Here is a 13,957-nt window from a genome sequence, read left to right as displayed (position 1 = left end):
TTTTGCATGATCCATGTACGATTCCGATTCCGGACCCGATTCACATCCCTAATTAGGACCGCTGCTTTTTTAACATATTCATAAATGACCTAGAGATGGGAATGAGTGAGGTGATCAAATTTATTGTTGATACAAAATTATTCAAAGTTGTTAAATCACAAGAAGATTATGAGAAATTGCAAGAGGAGCTTGCTAGACTGGGATTCTGGGCATGCAAATAGCAGATGACATTTAATGTGGACAAGTGCAAAGTGATGCATGTAGGGAAAAGCAACCCAAATTACAGTGACACAGTACAAGGTTCCATTTGGGAGTCACCACCCAGGAGAAGGATCTAGACATTATCATGGATAATATGTTGAAATCCTCTGCTCAGTATGTGGCAGTGGCCAAGAAAGCAAATAGAATGCTAGGAATTATTAGTAAAGTAATGTTGAATAAAACAGAGAATATCATAATGCCTCTGTATCACTTCATGGTGTGACTTCATCTTAAGTATAGTGTGCATTTCTGGTCACCAAATCTCAAAAAAGATATAGCAGAATTAAAAAAGGTACAGAGAAGGGTGCCCAAAATGATAAAGGGGATGGAACAATGCTCCTATGAGGAAAGGCTAAAGAGGTTAGGGCTCTTCAGTTTGGAGAAGAAAACAACTAAGGCGGAATATGATAGAGGTCTACAAAAATGATTGGAGTGGAATGGGTAAGCGTGAATCAGTTGTTACTCTTTCACAAAGTACAAAGCCTAGGGGACATTTAATGAAGTTACTAGGTGATACATTTAAGACAAATAAAAGAAAATAGTTTTTTACTCAATGCATAATTCAACTCTGGCATTTTTTTTTTACCAGAGAATGTGGTGAAAGCTGTTAGTGTAGCTGGGTTTAAAAAAGGTTTAGACAAGTTCCTGGAGGAAAAGTCATAAACCTTTATGAAGGGGAAATCCAGTGCTTAGCCCTCGAATAAGCAGCATGGAATTTATCAGCCTGTTGGTATCCTGCCAGATATTTGTGACCTGGATTGACCACTGTTGGAAATAGGAAACTGGGCTTGATGGACCTTTGGTCTGACCCAGTATGGAAAATCTTATGTTCTTATGAGGTGAGCCCCAAGTTTAGATCCACTGGTCAGACATGGATGCACCCAGGACATGTTGAGCTCGGGCGGAGGGGAGAGAGGAAAGACAGCTGCTGCTACAGTGGCAACCACTACCAGTCACCCAGTGGCACTGTGGGTGCACCTGGCTACCCTGGCATGACCAACTAAGTAGGGGTGGGGGTAGCAGAGACTGCTGTGGACATCAGGGGGCTAAAATAAATAACCACTAGAGACAGTGCTTGATTTTATCCCAGGTACTTAACAAGAGCAACTAATGGGAGAAAAACTGATAAGACTAGTCTGACGGAATCAGCCATATGCCCATTTCTAAGCTCCTCAGAGGCAGCCCTGCTTAAGCTACACAGAAAACTTTAGTTACTTTAGTAGTCTCCAAGTACAGACCATGGAGAAACTCCCCTCTCTTTCTTTTGTGTGTGTGTGTGTTTAAAATTTATTGAGGTAGAAGTCAAACATTCTAGCAAGGTGGTGCATTCTCTGGCTGCACTCAAATCCTGCCCTTAAAAATCCACCTTTTTGAGGTTGCTTTTAAATCTTAAACCTTGGTGCTCCTTGATCACAGCTTTGTCCATTTTAACCATGGTACTATAAGAAAATAAATGTCTTGTCTGTGTCTCTTGATTTAATTGTAAGCTCTAAATAGCTGGAACTGTCTCTTATGTGTATGTGTACATCAAGTAGTGCTATAAACATGATAAGTAGTAGTAGTAGTAGTAATTACTAAGTATCATAGCATATCCCAGAGGACCATCCACTTTGCTCAATAATTTATATAGCTATTTCAACTTTACTACACACAAAATAGCCTCAACTTCTATAAAATGAAAACCCTTCCAGCAGAACCCCCCCCCCCCCCAGGCCACCCTTGCCAACCATATACCAGGCAATCACTTACAATCAATCACCGAACTTTGTGAAACACCAAATCCAGCTATAACGTGCCCTTTTTTTTAAAACCCATGGAATCCATTCTTATACTGTCAGGCCTGAATAAACAGTAGTTGCATAGTAGATGATGGAAGAAAAAGACCAATTAGCTCATTCACTCTGCCCATTTATTCCTGTCTAATTGTCCAAAGGTACATCCCAGATGCTGGTCCTAGTGCATGACTGCCTGCAGGATATCATCCCATATCCAGAACAGTTTTTTGTTATGTTTGTTCATTGTTTGCCACCTTCTTGGGGACATGCATGTAAGATTTCCAGATGCCCCAAGATGTTCATGGATTAGCAGGTGGGGGTGGAGGTGGGGAGGGGGTTGCTGCACACAAACTTTCTGCTCTCTCCCACACATATACATGCTTTCTCACTCTTACACATGCAGACACACTCCCTCTCAAACCCACATACATACACAATCACATTGACTTCCTCTCTCTTTCTCTCTCACTCCCACATACACACACACAATCTCATATGCAAACATACCAGCTCCTTTGCTCCCTCAACCCCCACACACATACAACCTTCACAGGTTCCCTTTCTTGCACTCCAACACACATACCAACTCCCTCTTGCTCTCCTTCATATGCAAACACACAGGCTCACTCTCTTCTCATTCACACATCCAATCTCCCTTGCTCTCTCAATCCAGGCCTATCTTTGTCCAGGGATGGGATGGGAAGGGCTGGGCTCCACCCACGCCCTCCTGAGCCTCTCTCATTCTTCAACTGCGGGTGAGGTGATCTCAACCTGCAACTCTCCCAAGTCTTTTTCTCTGCCTTCAGCTGCAGATGGGATGAGCTTCGCCTGCAACCCTCTTGAGCCTTTTTCTCTGTCTTCAGCTGTGGGCGAGATGAGCTCTGCCCACAGCCCTCCCAGATCTCTTTTGTGGTTTTGCCCATGGCCCTCATTTCTAGTTGGCTTCAGATGTGGCCTTTCTCAGTCTTCAGCCATGGGCAGGATGAGCACTGCCTGTAGCTTCTCAAGGTCTCTCTGTATTTTCGGTCAGGGGTTTGCAGGATGATTTTCCCATCCTCTAAGGGTTGGCACTTTAAGTGACCACCTCGCTAAACTAATGGAAGCACCAGACCTGCACAGGGATGACCCTGTGGCCTGCACTGCTCAGCCCACCTGCAGTTATGCACATGGTCCTACACTAGCAGACCCTCTCTCCCCTCCACCCCCCACCCCCCCCACCAACTGGATTCCCACTTGCTTGGGTCAAGTACTCTGCCCACAAGCTACTCAGGGTTTTCTGGGTACATAAAGACTCCACAAACCTGGGGTCCCACATTTCCTAGAAAAATACTCACAGACCATGCTTCCAGAACACCAAGAATGCCCAGCATCTCACTTACCTGTGATACCAATCAACCACAACACAGTGCTAATAAATTAAAGAGTTTATTATTAAATAGAACAGTGAACATTAATGATTCTAAATAAAACTGTTTTATAACAGGCAGAGAAAAGAAAAAAATAGCACAATAACATTAGCTAGTTAATAAAGTCTAACAGCAGACCAAGGGCTGGATTTTCAAAGGTTACGAATGTAAAACCCAGTGTTTTACGCGCATGGCCAGGGCCTTACTTGCACCGGGCCATTTCAAAGGGCCTAGCCACGCGTTTAAATCCCCGGGATGCATGTAAAACCCGGGGTTAGTGAAAGGGGCAGTCCAGGGTGGCGATGTGGTCCAGGGGCGGGCCGAGGCTAGAGGCGACCGGCACAGCAGCCATTTGCTGCTGTGCACAACTTGCTCCTGCTCCGAGGCAGGAGCAAAACGTGGGTTAACGAAATGGGGGGGGGGGGGGGGGGGGGTAGCACGCGCACATGGACGCGGGCGTGTAACTTTTGAAAATCTACCCCTAAATGTAGCCCTGTCTTAGTCCACAGATCTCCAACTACCAGCAACTTTGGGGATAGTTCTCAAAGAGCTATGTCTGAAAGACTAATGATGGTACATAGTGCACAACATAATAAATATTGAAAAGCAATCTAAAAACAGTAACCTTATCAATAGCAGACATTCACATATAAGCATACCTATAATAAAATACTCCCACACCATTCCACAATGGCTTTCAATCAATAACCATCTACACAAAGACTTTCAGCCACTATACACATATATCAACCAACCAACCAACCACAATCCAGCCCCCAGCATGAAAAAATAAGAAAAATAATCACAGCCAAAATCAGTAGCCTTGAAGCAGTCAGTATCAATCCATAACCCCATAAACTTCCTGGAACAATAAAGTTTTGGTCAGGTTTCTAAATTTACCATAACTGGATTCTAATCTAATATCCAAGGATAGAGAATTCCATATAAAAGGTGCCTGATATGAAAAAGAAGTATATTTAGTATTTCTAGCCTCACCTCAGATAGTGAAGGGGTTTTCAAAAAGGTCTGGTTACTAGAATGCAATAACCTCGACGGCTGATACAGGATTAAACATCTAAAAAGATAGTCAGGTTGGGCCTTAGATAAGGTCCTTAACACCAAATATTTAAAACTGGATTCTATTCAAAAATGGTAATCAATGTAATTTTATTAGGAATGGGGAGACATGGTTACATTTCTTTCCTCCAAATATCAGTTTAGCTGCTGTGTTTTGAATCATGTTTCAAAATATTTAATGGAAGACCAAGCAACAGAATGTTACAGTAGTATAATCTTGATATCACAAGGGCATGAATTATTGTATGTAAATCATATAACTCCAAATAAGGCCTAATCCTTGTTATATAATGAAGAAAATGGAAGGACGTATGAAACATTGCAGAAATATGCTTAGAAAAAGTCAAGTTAGTATCAATCTATATTCCTAAAATAGAAAGAGTTTATGTCCCAGCTATCACTGGGGCAACATTCTGCATCATACTCCTACTACCTATCCAGATGGCATCACACTTCAATGAATTCACCTTAAGTTTAAATTGCAGCAACTACACTGCAATGCGATCCAAATAACCATTCAATAACTGTCAAGTCGGCTTGAGGATTCGCATCAGAGTATACCACTACCTGGAGATCATCAGTTTAAAAGCAGCAATTTAAATCCTGCATCATTGTTGCTAGTGGGGTTAAACAGATATTAAGCAGTATCCATGCTAATACAGACTTGTGGAACATCACAAAGTAGTTCCCTCCACTGAGAGATTTCAGAACCCCAATTCACCTGAAATGATTATCCTCGCAGACAACTTTTAAACCACAATACAACAGAATTGGTGAGCAGAGGTGTAACACAGCTAAACACCTAAGTAAAAGTTGATGATCAACTGCATCAAAGGCTGAAGTCATTATAGACTGAAATTACCAAGACAGCCTTTCCTATATCCGTCTTCAGTCTAATCTCATCCAATAAAGAAATTAATGCTGTTTCTGTACAATGAGCTGCATGGAAGCCAGACTGTCAGGGATGGAACACATTTGTCTTCTGCAGGGAATTCATTAACTGAGTAGCTACAATTTTCTCAATTAACTTTCCTACAAAATGTAAATTTGATACAGGGCAATAGTTACTTAAATACTTTGGAGCTAATGATGATTTCTCTGTAAGAGGTTGAACTAAAGCCTTTTTCACTTTAGAAGGTAGGCAGCCCGGGGTTAAACTAGTTTTAACATTAGCAACAATGGTGTTAGAAAGACCCAATTATTGAGACTTCCTCAATTTAGAAGTCATCAGATCAAGCATAGATGTGCCATAAGACCCAATGTTTTATCAATTAACATGGTTGATGGAATATTGAAAGCTGACAAAGTCCCTTCATTATCTAAATCAGCTCCACAAAAATAATCATTGAAACCAACTGGAAGATTATTCTGAATTTTCATCACTTTATCCTAAAAAAAATGCTGCAAATGATTCAGAGGGCAAAGCAAGTCAATTTTTTATAAATAAAATTAAAGACAGCCTGAAAGACTTGTTTGGGGTGGTTTTCAGCAGTTTTTAGTTACTTTGATAGAAACGTCCATATAGCTAGTTTAATTTCTCTACAATAAAATTCCAAAATTAATTTACAGTACAGCCTATTACTTTCAGTTTTTGACTTGTGCCTTTGCCTCTCTGCCTGACAAGTCTGAATTTCAGCTTCCTAAGTGGAACCTGGCTGACCTGCGATGAATTTTAACTAATTGGGATTTACAAGGAGCTACCCTCTCATATACATCTTAAAGGACAGAGTTCCAAATGTCAGTCTGATTCTTCAAAGAAGCAGAATCAAGATCTGGGAACTGAGTACATACAAAACAGAGCAACACAGTTTCATATGCATGGATTATCCCCGCTCCTGCTGCTCAATAAGCTTATGCAGAGCCACAGGCGACAGCAAGGTATAATACGTGTGCCACAGTATTTGCAGATGGACAGACTCACAAAAATCTGGAAGATACCACCTTGCTTTCGTGCCCCGGCCATCAGTGGTGCCTGCACCTCTTCTCTTCTGCGCCTGCACAGTTCAACAGCTCACCCGTGAACCGCACCGCCGAAGATAAAGAGAGGTGCCAGCACTAGCAAAGAACACTACCTGAGTCCACCTCCTTAAAGGTGCAGGGGCGCATAGGCCAGTGGTGATTTCAAAGCTGCTGATCTAGGAAACACCTGCATGTTTAAGGGAGGGCAGACCTTTCTGCAGTTAGCATTTGCCTGAGTGGCCTCTCTTGCACCAGTTTCATATCCAGCCAGCATTACCGCTGCTCGACCCACTGGCTGAACAGTTCAATAGGCAATGCCAGTGGTGCCCAGGGCACCCCCCTCTTCTCCTTGAGCCTGGGGAGATGGCTGAGCTTGCCCTATTCCAAAAGGTTAGTCCTGGTCGTAGGAATCTGTCCTCAGTCCAGTTGTGTTCAGCATTTTCAGAAGTGATAAAGCAGACGGGTTATTTGGAGAGGTTTGCCTTTTTGCAGATAATACAAAAATCTGAAACAGGAGAGACATCCTGGAATGTGGGAAAAACATGAGGAGGAATCTAGTGAAACCTGAATGGTCTAGAGAGTCTGGCAGCTCAGATTTAACATAAAATACTGCATAGGATCGTTCATTTGGGTTGCAAAAATCCAAGACGGCCGTATAGGAAAGGGAGTGAAGTTCTTCTGTGCATAAGTACTGTGCACAAAGCAAAAGCAGGATCCGCAGCTGATCATATCAGATGATTTTCAGGTGACCAAACAGGTAGATAAGGCAATCACAAAAGCCAGAAGGATGCTTGGGCGCATAGGGAGAGTAACAGCTAGCAAGAAAAAGGAAGTGATAATGCCTCTGTATAAGCTAAAGTTACCAATTTTTCCACAGATTGGATACTTGAGGGCCAGAAAAGGGGGGGGGGGGGGGCAGGGAAGAGATGGTAACCCCCCACCCCCCCCATGGCATAAATTTTAGCTCCTGTTGGTGAACTACCTAAACAGTGTATTCTATGTATTAAAAGGGCAATAATGAGCTGACAGGCTGCACACAGGCAACAGTTTATCGTCCAGCCTCTCAGGACAAAAAGGGGCTCCCCCTGACATTTCTTATCTTGTGGATTGTTAGGGGATAGTGCAGGGCACAAACTTTCTCCTCTCTCGCTCTCTTATACACAATCATTCTCTCTCACACACAAACACACTCACTCACCCACACATGCCAGTGCTGTTGGGAGTGGCAGGCAACTGCCCAAGCTGCCAGGCCCAGGGGGCTGGGCGCCAGTGCTGCGTGCCACTATTGTAGTGGAACAAGCACTCCTTAGCCCCTATGTGGTTGTTGGCTCAGCTGGCCAGTCAAGTCATCCAAGGAGGTAGTGCCCCCTCCCCCCATGGCCAGCCATGATATCTACAATGCCTGGGGCACTGGGCAGCCTAGCAACAAGCCTGACTAAAGCAGGGAGATTACAGATGGGGGAGGAGAGGGTTCAGGGCAGGGAAATGGCCAGAAAGGGGGTACAGGCATGGGAAGAGAGGGGGGAGGTGAGGGGGTCACTCCAGTATATTATATCTTTTTCTTTACCAGATAACTTCCAAGTTGCTGAGGGACAAGGTGTGGGTCCAGAGTGAGACCTGAAGGAGGAAAGTACAGCCTACAGAGCAACTTTCCAGACAGCTGCAGCTGTTGGCTGCACTGAGTGTGAGATCCTGTGTCCCATTCCCTTCCTCCATGCCCCCTATCTCAACCATCCCTTGCTCCACACCATATCTCTATCTCCTTTTTTGTTTCTGTCTCCTCTGTGTCTCTCTCTCCTCTCCCCAGCCTGTACCTCTGTCTGTTAGTCTGTCTGTCCACTTTCTCCCCTGTGTCTATATCTGTCTTGATAGGGCTCACTGCAGCTCCCCCTCTCCTGGGTCCTGGCCCAGCATGCTGAGGGAAGGAGTGGGACCAAGAGGGCCATTGCTCAGACATCTGTGGAGCAACTGGAAACTGAGGGCTGTGCGGTGCTCCGTCTCTTCACCCCATGCCATCCAATCACAACACACAGTGAGAGAGGGGAGCTGGGAACCTGAGAATCGTTGCTGTGGAGATCTGCAGAGCTACTGGGAGCTGAGAGCTGTGCTGTGCTGTGCCCCGCCTCCTCACTCCATACCATCCAATCACAGCACACAGTGAGAGAGAGGAAGTGGGACCCAGAGAATCGTTGTTGTGGAGATTTGCAGAGCTACTGGGAGCTGAGGGCTGAGCTCCTCTCTCCCATGTCATCCAATCACAGCATCAGGCAGGGGGCAGGGATATAGCACAGTTCTCCTCTGATAGGCTCTCACCCTGCTTCTCTTCCCCTCTAAGTAAGAGGCTGTGGGAGAGAGGAGGAGCCACTTGCAAAACCAGACTTTTGGCATCAGGCCAATACTTCTGTCCAGACGCTGTATGGAATGCCTGAAAACCTGGCTGTCTGGTTCAAAACCGGGCAGTTGGCAACCCTAGTATAAAAGTCTCTAGTGAGATCTTATTTTTTATACTGTGTACAGTTTTAAAGACTGCACCTTCAAAAGGATATAAACCAGGCAGAATCAGTCCAGAGGGGCAGGCAGCTATTAAAATCATATGGGGATAGACAAAGGTCTAAAAGGTAGGATGGGGAGCTACAACAAGATAATTTAAATACCTCAAAAGAATAAAAGAACAAGAGGTGTTTGTCTCAACAGAAAGGAGGCTCTAGAATGAGCGGTCATGGGATGAGGGTGAAAGGGGGAAGGACTCAGGAGTAATCTAAGAAAATATTTATTTACAGAAAATGTGGTGGATGCATGGAACTGCTTTCCCGTGGAGTGGTAGAGACAAGGACAGTATCGAAATTCAAGAACTCATGGGACATGCACAGAGGATCTCTGAGGACGAGGAAGGGACTAAAGCTGAGCATGAAATGTAGGCAGGCCGACTGAATGGACAGTATGAACTTTTATCTGTTATCATGCTCTACACTTCTGTGGCTTTTACTAACAAGATGTGGCTGACAAGAAGGCATACCATTCTTTAGATCACAATCTATGTCCCAATGTCTTAAAGTAATCCTTTGAGCTAATATATTAGCAATACCACTCTACTTCCTGATGTACTTATTCTTTACCAGTTCTCTCTAGGGAGACACCTAATCGCATTAATCCAGGAGTACAAAGGGACTGTATCCCTGTAACCTTGACCACAAAATCCAATACTTTATGAGAGAATGCATTTACAGATGGGTGGTACCACAATATATGTAAGTATGTGCCTACCATCTGGCACCCGCCCCGCCTCAACAAAGTGCAGAAACAGAAACAATCTTATTCAGGGCTCAAATAAACTCTATGAAATACTTCAAAAGAAATCAGAAATCAATCTAGAATTGCTGCCTCTAGTCTTCCATACTGTGCATGCTTCACTCCCATTTTTCCTCATGCAGTTTGAAGATGAGACCTCTGAGAAACGGTCTCCGCTTTGTGATACCACTAAATTCTGGATTCTTCTGGGAGGAAGCACAGAATACGGAAAAAGGTTTCCCTGATGTGACCGCACACATGCACAAGTATAGAAAGAAAACTATCTATGTTCAATGAACCAAAGTTATCTACTACACATAACTGGATTTTAGCTACTTTCAAGCACAAAGCTACATACTGTAACTACTGTCATTTGAAGGGGTTTTTATGAACTAGACAGGGAAAGGTAGCTCTTAATACCCTGCTCTCCTGTCCAAGGGCAGAATGAGATGTATGTATAAATTTAGGCAGACAAGTCTGGTCATGGTGAAGACAAATCCTAAAGTTATCCGGATTACTTTAGCCAGGTAAATTCAAGCAGCAGACTTATCTGGAAAAAGCTACCTGGATAACTTTATCCAGATAACTTTTCTGTTTGTTGGCTTGCTGAGTATAGGCCTCTGTTGTATTGGCACTTGGGAGATAAAGAGGGCTATGCATCAGTCTGGTGGTTCAATGGTAACTTAACCACATGGAGGTGGCTGGGTTCAACTCTCGACTTGGGTTTCTGCTCCGCTCGGGCGGGGGATGCTGCAGAGGCAGCATTCGCAGTCCTTGTAGGGAGAGAAGGGAACCTACAAGTCACTGCACAATGATGATTGCTGAGGTGCAATTTTTAAACAGCCCACATAGATTTTCAATCAAATCTGCACATCATCGGGTCACACCTTTCCATTTGATACATAATTTGCATCTTAAAATCCTAAACATGAAGATTTTGCAATCAAAGATACACATTATATCTGTATTATAGAGGAGACAGATTTTTACCTCATTTGGTGGCTGCTGGTCTCGCAAAGCAATGAGGCTCTTGATGACGCCAACAAAGAACGTACTGATCTTAGATTGTCTGTTGTTGGGTAGGATTTTCATAAGAGGTCTGATAAATGGAAATGCCACTTGGAAGGAAATAAAGAGAAATAAGAACAGAAACTACCTCAACAACAATCATAGTCATTTTAATATTATACCAGTATTGGTTATACTGTGTCCATGCTTTGTCCTAATTCCCCATCCATGAAAATTACTGACCCCTCTCCCTTAGAAGAAGGGAGGGGAGAAGTCCCAGTCATCACTCAGCTATGACACCTAATGGCTGGCTTAAGTGCACACTTGCTCCAGATCCTGGAACGAGACTTGGTTGCAGCTACAATGAATGGGCTAAAAGGGAAAGAAAATGCAATTTTAAACAGGTGAAACCCCCAGGAAGCTGCTAATGAAGGTCCATATTACTTCAGCCTCAAGCTCCATTCCTGTCATAAATGACTGCAAGTAGGATAGAACTGAATGGAATGGAAGCCCAATGGAAGGATCAGTGGCCACAAATAATTAGATTATATAAACTAGGGATGTGAATCGTTTTTTGACGATTTAAAATATCGTCCGATATATTTTAAATCGTCAAAAATCGTTAGGGCCACGATACAATACCAATTCCCCCGATTTATCGTCAAAAAATCGTAAATCGGGGTAAGAGGGAGGGCAGGAAAACCGGCACACTAAAACCCCCTAAAACCCACCCCCGACCCTTTAAATTAAATCCCCCACCCTCCCGAACCCCCCCCCCAAATGCCTTAAATTACCCGGGGGTCCAGCGGCACACTAAAACACCCTAAAACCCACCCCGACCCTTTAAATTAAATCCCCCACCCCAAATGCCTTAAATTACCTGGGGGTCCGTAGCAGCGGTCCGTAGCTTAAATTACCCCCGGGTCCGTAGCTAAATCGGGGGAAGGGGGATAGCAGGAAATCCGGCACAGTAAATCGTGGTGTCTTCAGCCGGCGCCATTTTGCAAAATGGCCGCCGCAAAATGGCGACGGCCATAGACCAATACGATTCGACGCAGGAGGTCGTTCCGGACCCCGGCTGGACTTTTGGCAAGTCTTGTGGGGGTCAGGAGGCCCCCCCAAGCTGGCCAAAAGTTCCTGGGGGTCCAGCGGGAGCCCCTGGAGCGATCTCCTGCCGCGAATCGTTTCCGTACGGAAAATGGCGCCGGCAGGAGATCGACTGCAGGAGGTCGTTCAGCGGCGGTCTGGAACCCTCGCTGAACGACCTCCTGCAGTCGATCTCCTGCCGGTGCCATTTTCCGTACGGAAACGATTCGCGGCAGGAGATCGCTCCAGGGGCCCCCGCTGGACCCCCAGGAACTTTTGGCCAGCTTGGGGGGGCCTCCTGACCCCCACAAGACTTGCCAAAAGTCCAGCGGGGGTCCGGAACGACCTCCTGCGTCGAATAGTATTGGTCTATGGCCGCCGCCATTTTGCGGCGGCCATTTTGCAAAATGGCGCCGGCTGAAGACACCACGATTTACTGTGCCGGATTTCCTGCTCTCCCCCTTTCCCCGATTTAGCTACGGACCCGGGGGTAATTTAAGCTACGGACCCCCAGGTAATTTAAGGCATTTGGGGTGGGGGATTTAATTTAAAGGGTCGGGGTGGGTTTTAATGTGCCGGGGGTGGGTTTTAGGGGGTTTTAGTGTGCCGCTGGACCCCCAGGTAATTTAAGGCATTTGGGGTGGGGGATTTAATTTAAAGGGTCGGGGGTGGGTTTTAGGGGGTTTTAGTGTGTGTTCACGATTTTAACGATTTTTCACGATAATCTAAACACCCAAACGGCGACGATACGATTCCCTCCCCCTCCCAGCCGAAATCGATCGTTAAGACAATCGAGGACACGATTCACATCTCTAATATAAACTGAATATACAAACACACACACTATTATTTTATATACATATATATTATATGCACACATTTTTAACAATTTCATATACATGAAAGACTGGAGTGACTTAAGAAAGGTGAAGAAAAAATACAAGTGCGTGATATTGAAGGTTGCAGGTAGTACTGTGCTGTAAACTCCAATTATCTTTCTGTGCTTACACACCCCAGCCACATAACAAGAACCCTATCACTATTTTCATATGTGTGTGTGTGTCAGTCACCAACATGGTGCATAATTGTGAATAAGTTTCACTCTTCCACTGCCTAAGATGTTTTTGACCATAATGAGTACAATTCCCAGATTGCCTAAGGCGGCATGAGTCCTGAGGCCACCTCTAAGCCCAGGCCTGGCATGCAATTCTATTGTGCCATGGGCCCAATTCTTATATGAGCAGTAAGAGAGAACACTGCACTTACCAACTAGGATAATGATAGGCTTGAAAAGGGAGAACTGGAAGAACATTTTGCTGTGTTCCACAAAAGGATCGTTTGGGTTCTTCTGAGAATCCACCTGAGTGCCAAAGGCCACACTAGCAACAACATCCATGGTGAACCAGCCGTAGAACCTAAAGTAACACAATTTAAGAATCAGTGTGGTAACATTCTTTGATAAACCTACAAATTTCTTATTTTTAACTTCTCTGTAGAATTTTGGGTCTTTGTTGTCCATTCTCTACAGCGAGAGCTCAGTTCAGCACTTTTCTCAGTACTCTGCCCCTACCTGGTTTGTCCATGCATACAGCTGGTGCTAGAGTATCAGAAAGCTAGAGGAACCATTTTATTGACACCTGCTTGTCAGCTAAAGACAAGTATTTCGAGTGACTCTGGGAAGAGGCAGATCTTCCTCTCCTTACTACATGAAACAGGCATGGCATGTCTATGGGAGTGGGATAAACGTCCCACTCAAAATCCCCAGTTAAAATTATCTGACTAATCATGGCCGGATAACTTTAAACATAACCAGATATTCTATTTAATATCACCGGTTATGTATAAAGTTATTCAGCTATGGTTAGCTGGATAACTTTACACTTAACTGCTATATTCAAAGGAACGTAGCCGGTTAAGTCTTCCATCGCAATAAACAATCAGTGTACATTAATAAATAAGGAATACATTAAATCAACAGTGTACATTAATAAATAAGGAATACATTAAACATGGAGTATTGCACATTAAAAAAACGTTAAATTAGAAATGGTAAACAATTAATGAATAAGGTATACATTGAACATGGCGTATTATGCA

General features: G+C 44.2%; 1 protein-coding gene across 8 annotated transcripts in view; it reads right to left on the bottom strand.

The window, feature by feature from the left end:
- The window catches only part of TBXAS1 (thromboxane A synthase 1), a 396,138-nt gene that overhangs the window by 100,203 nt on the left and 281,978 nt on the right, over positions 1-13,957 (bottom strand). For all 8 annotated transcript variants that reach the window (XM_029599777.1, XM_029599780.1, XM_029599776.1 and 5 more), the window contains exons 8-9: positions 13,127-13,275; positions 10,757-10,884 (exon numbers count right to left, since the gene is read on the bottom strand). In XM_029599777.1, coding sequence (XP_029455637.1) covers positions 10,757-10,884; positions 13,127-13,275 — 277 coding nt within the window. The remainder of the gene's footprint in view (positions 1-10,756; positions 10,885-13,126; positions 13,276-13,957) is intronic.

This window comes from Rhinatrema bivittatum, chromosome 4 (assembly GCF_901001135.1).
Source record: "Rhinatrema bivittatum chromosome 4, aRhiBiv1.1, whole genome shotgun sequence".
Classification (NCBI taxonomy): Eukaryota; Metazoa; Chordata; class Amphibia; order Gymnophiona; family Rhinatrematidae; genus Rhinatrema; species Rhinatrema bivittatum.
The sequence above is the reverse complement of the archived record's forward strand: the minus strand, read 5'-3'. Positions and strand labels throughout refer to the sequence as shown.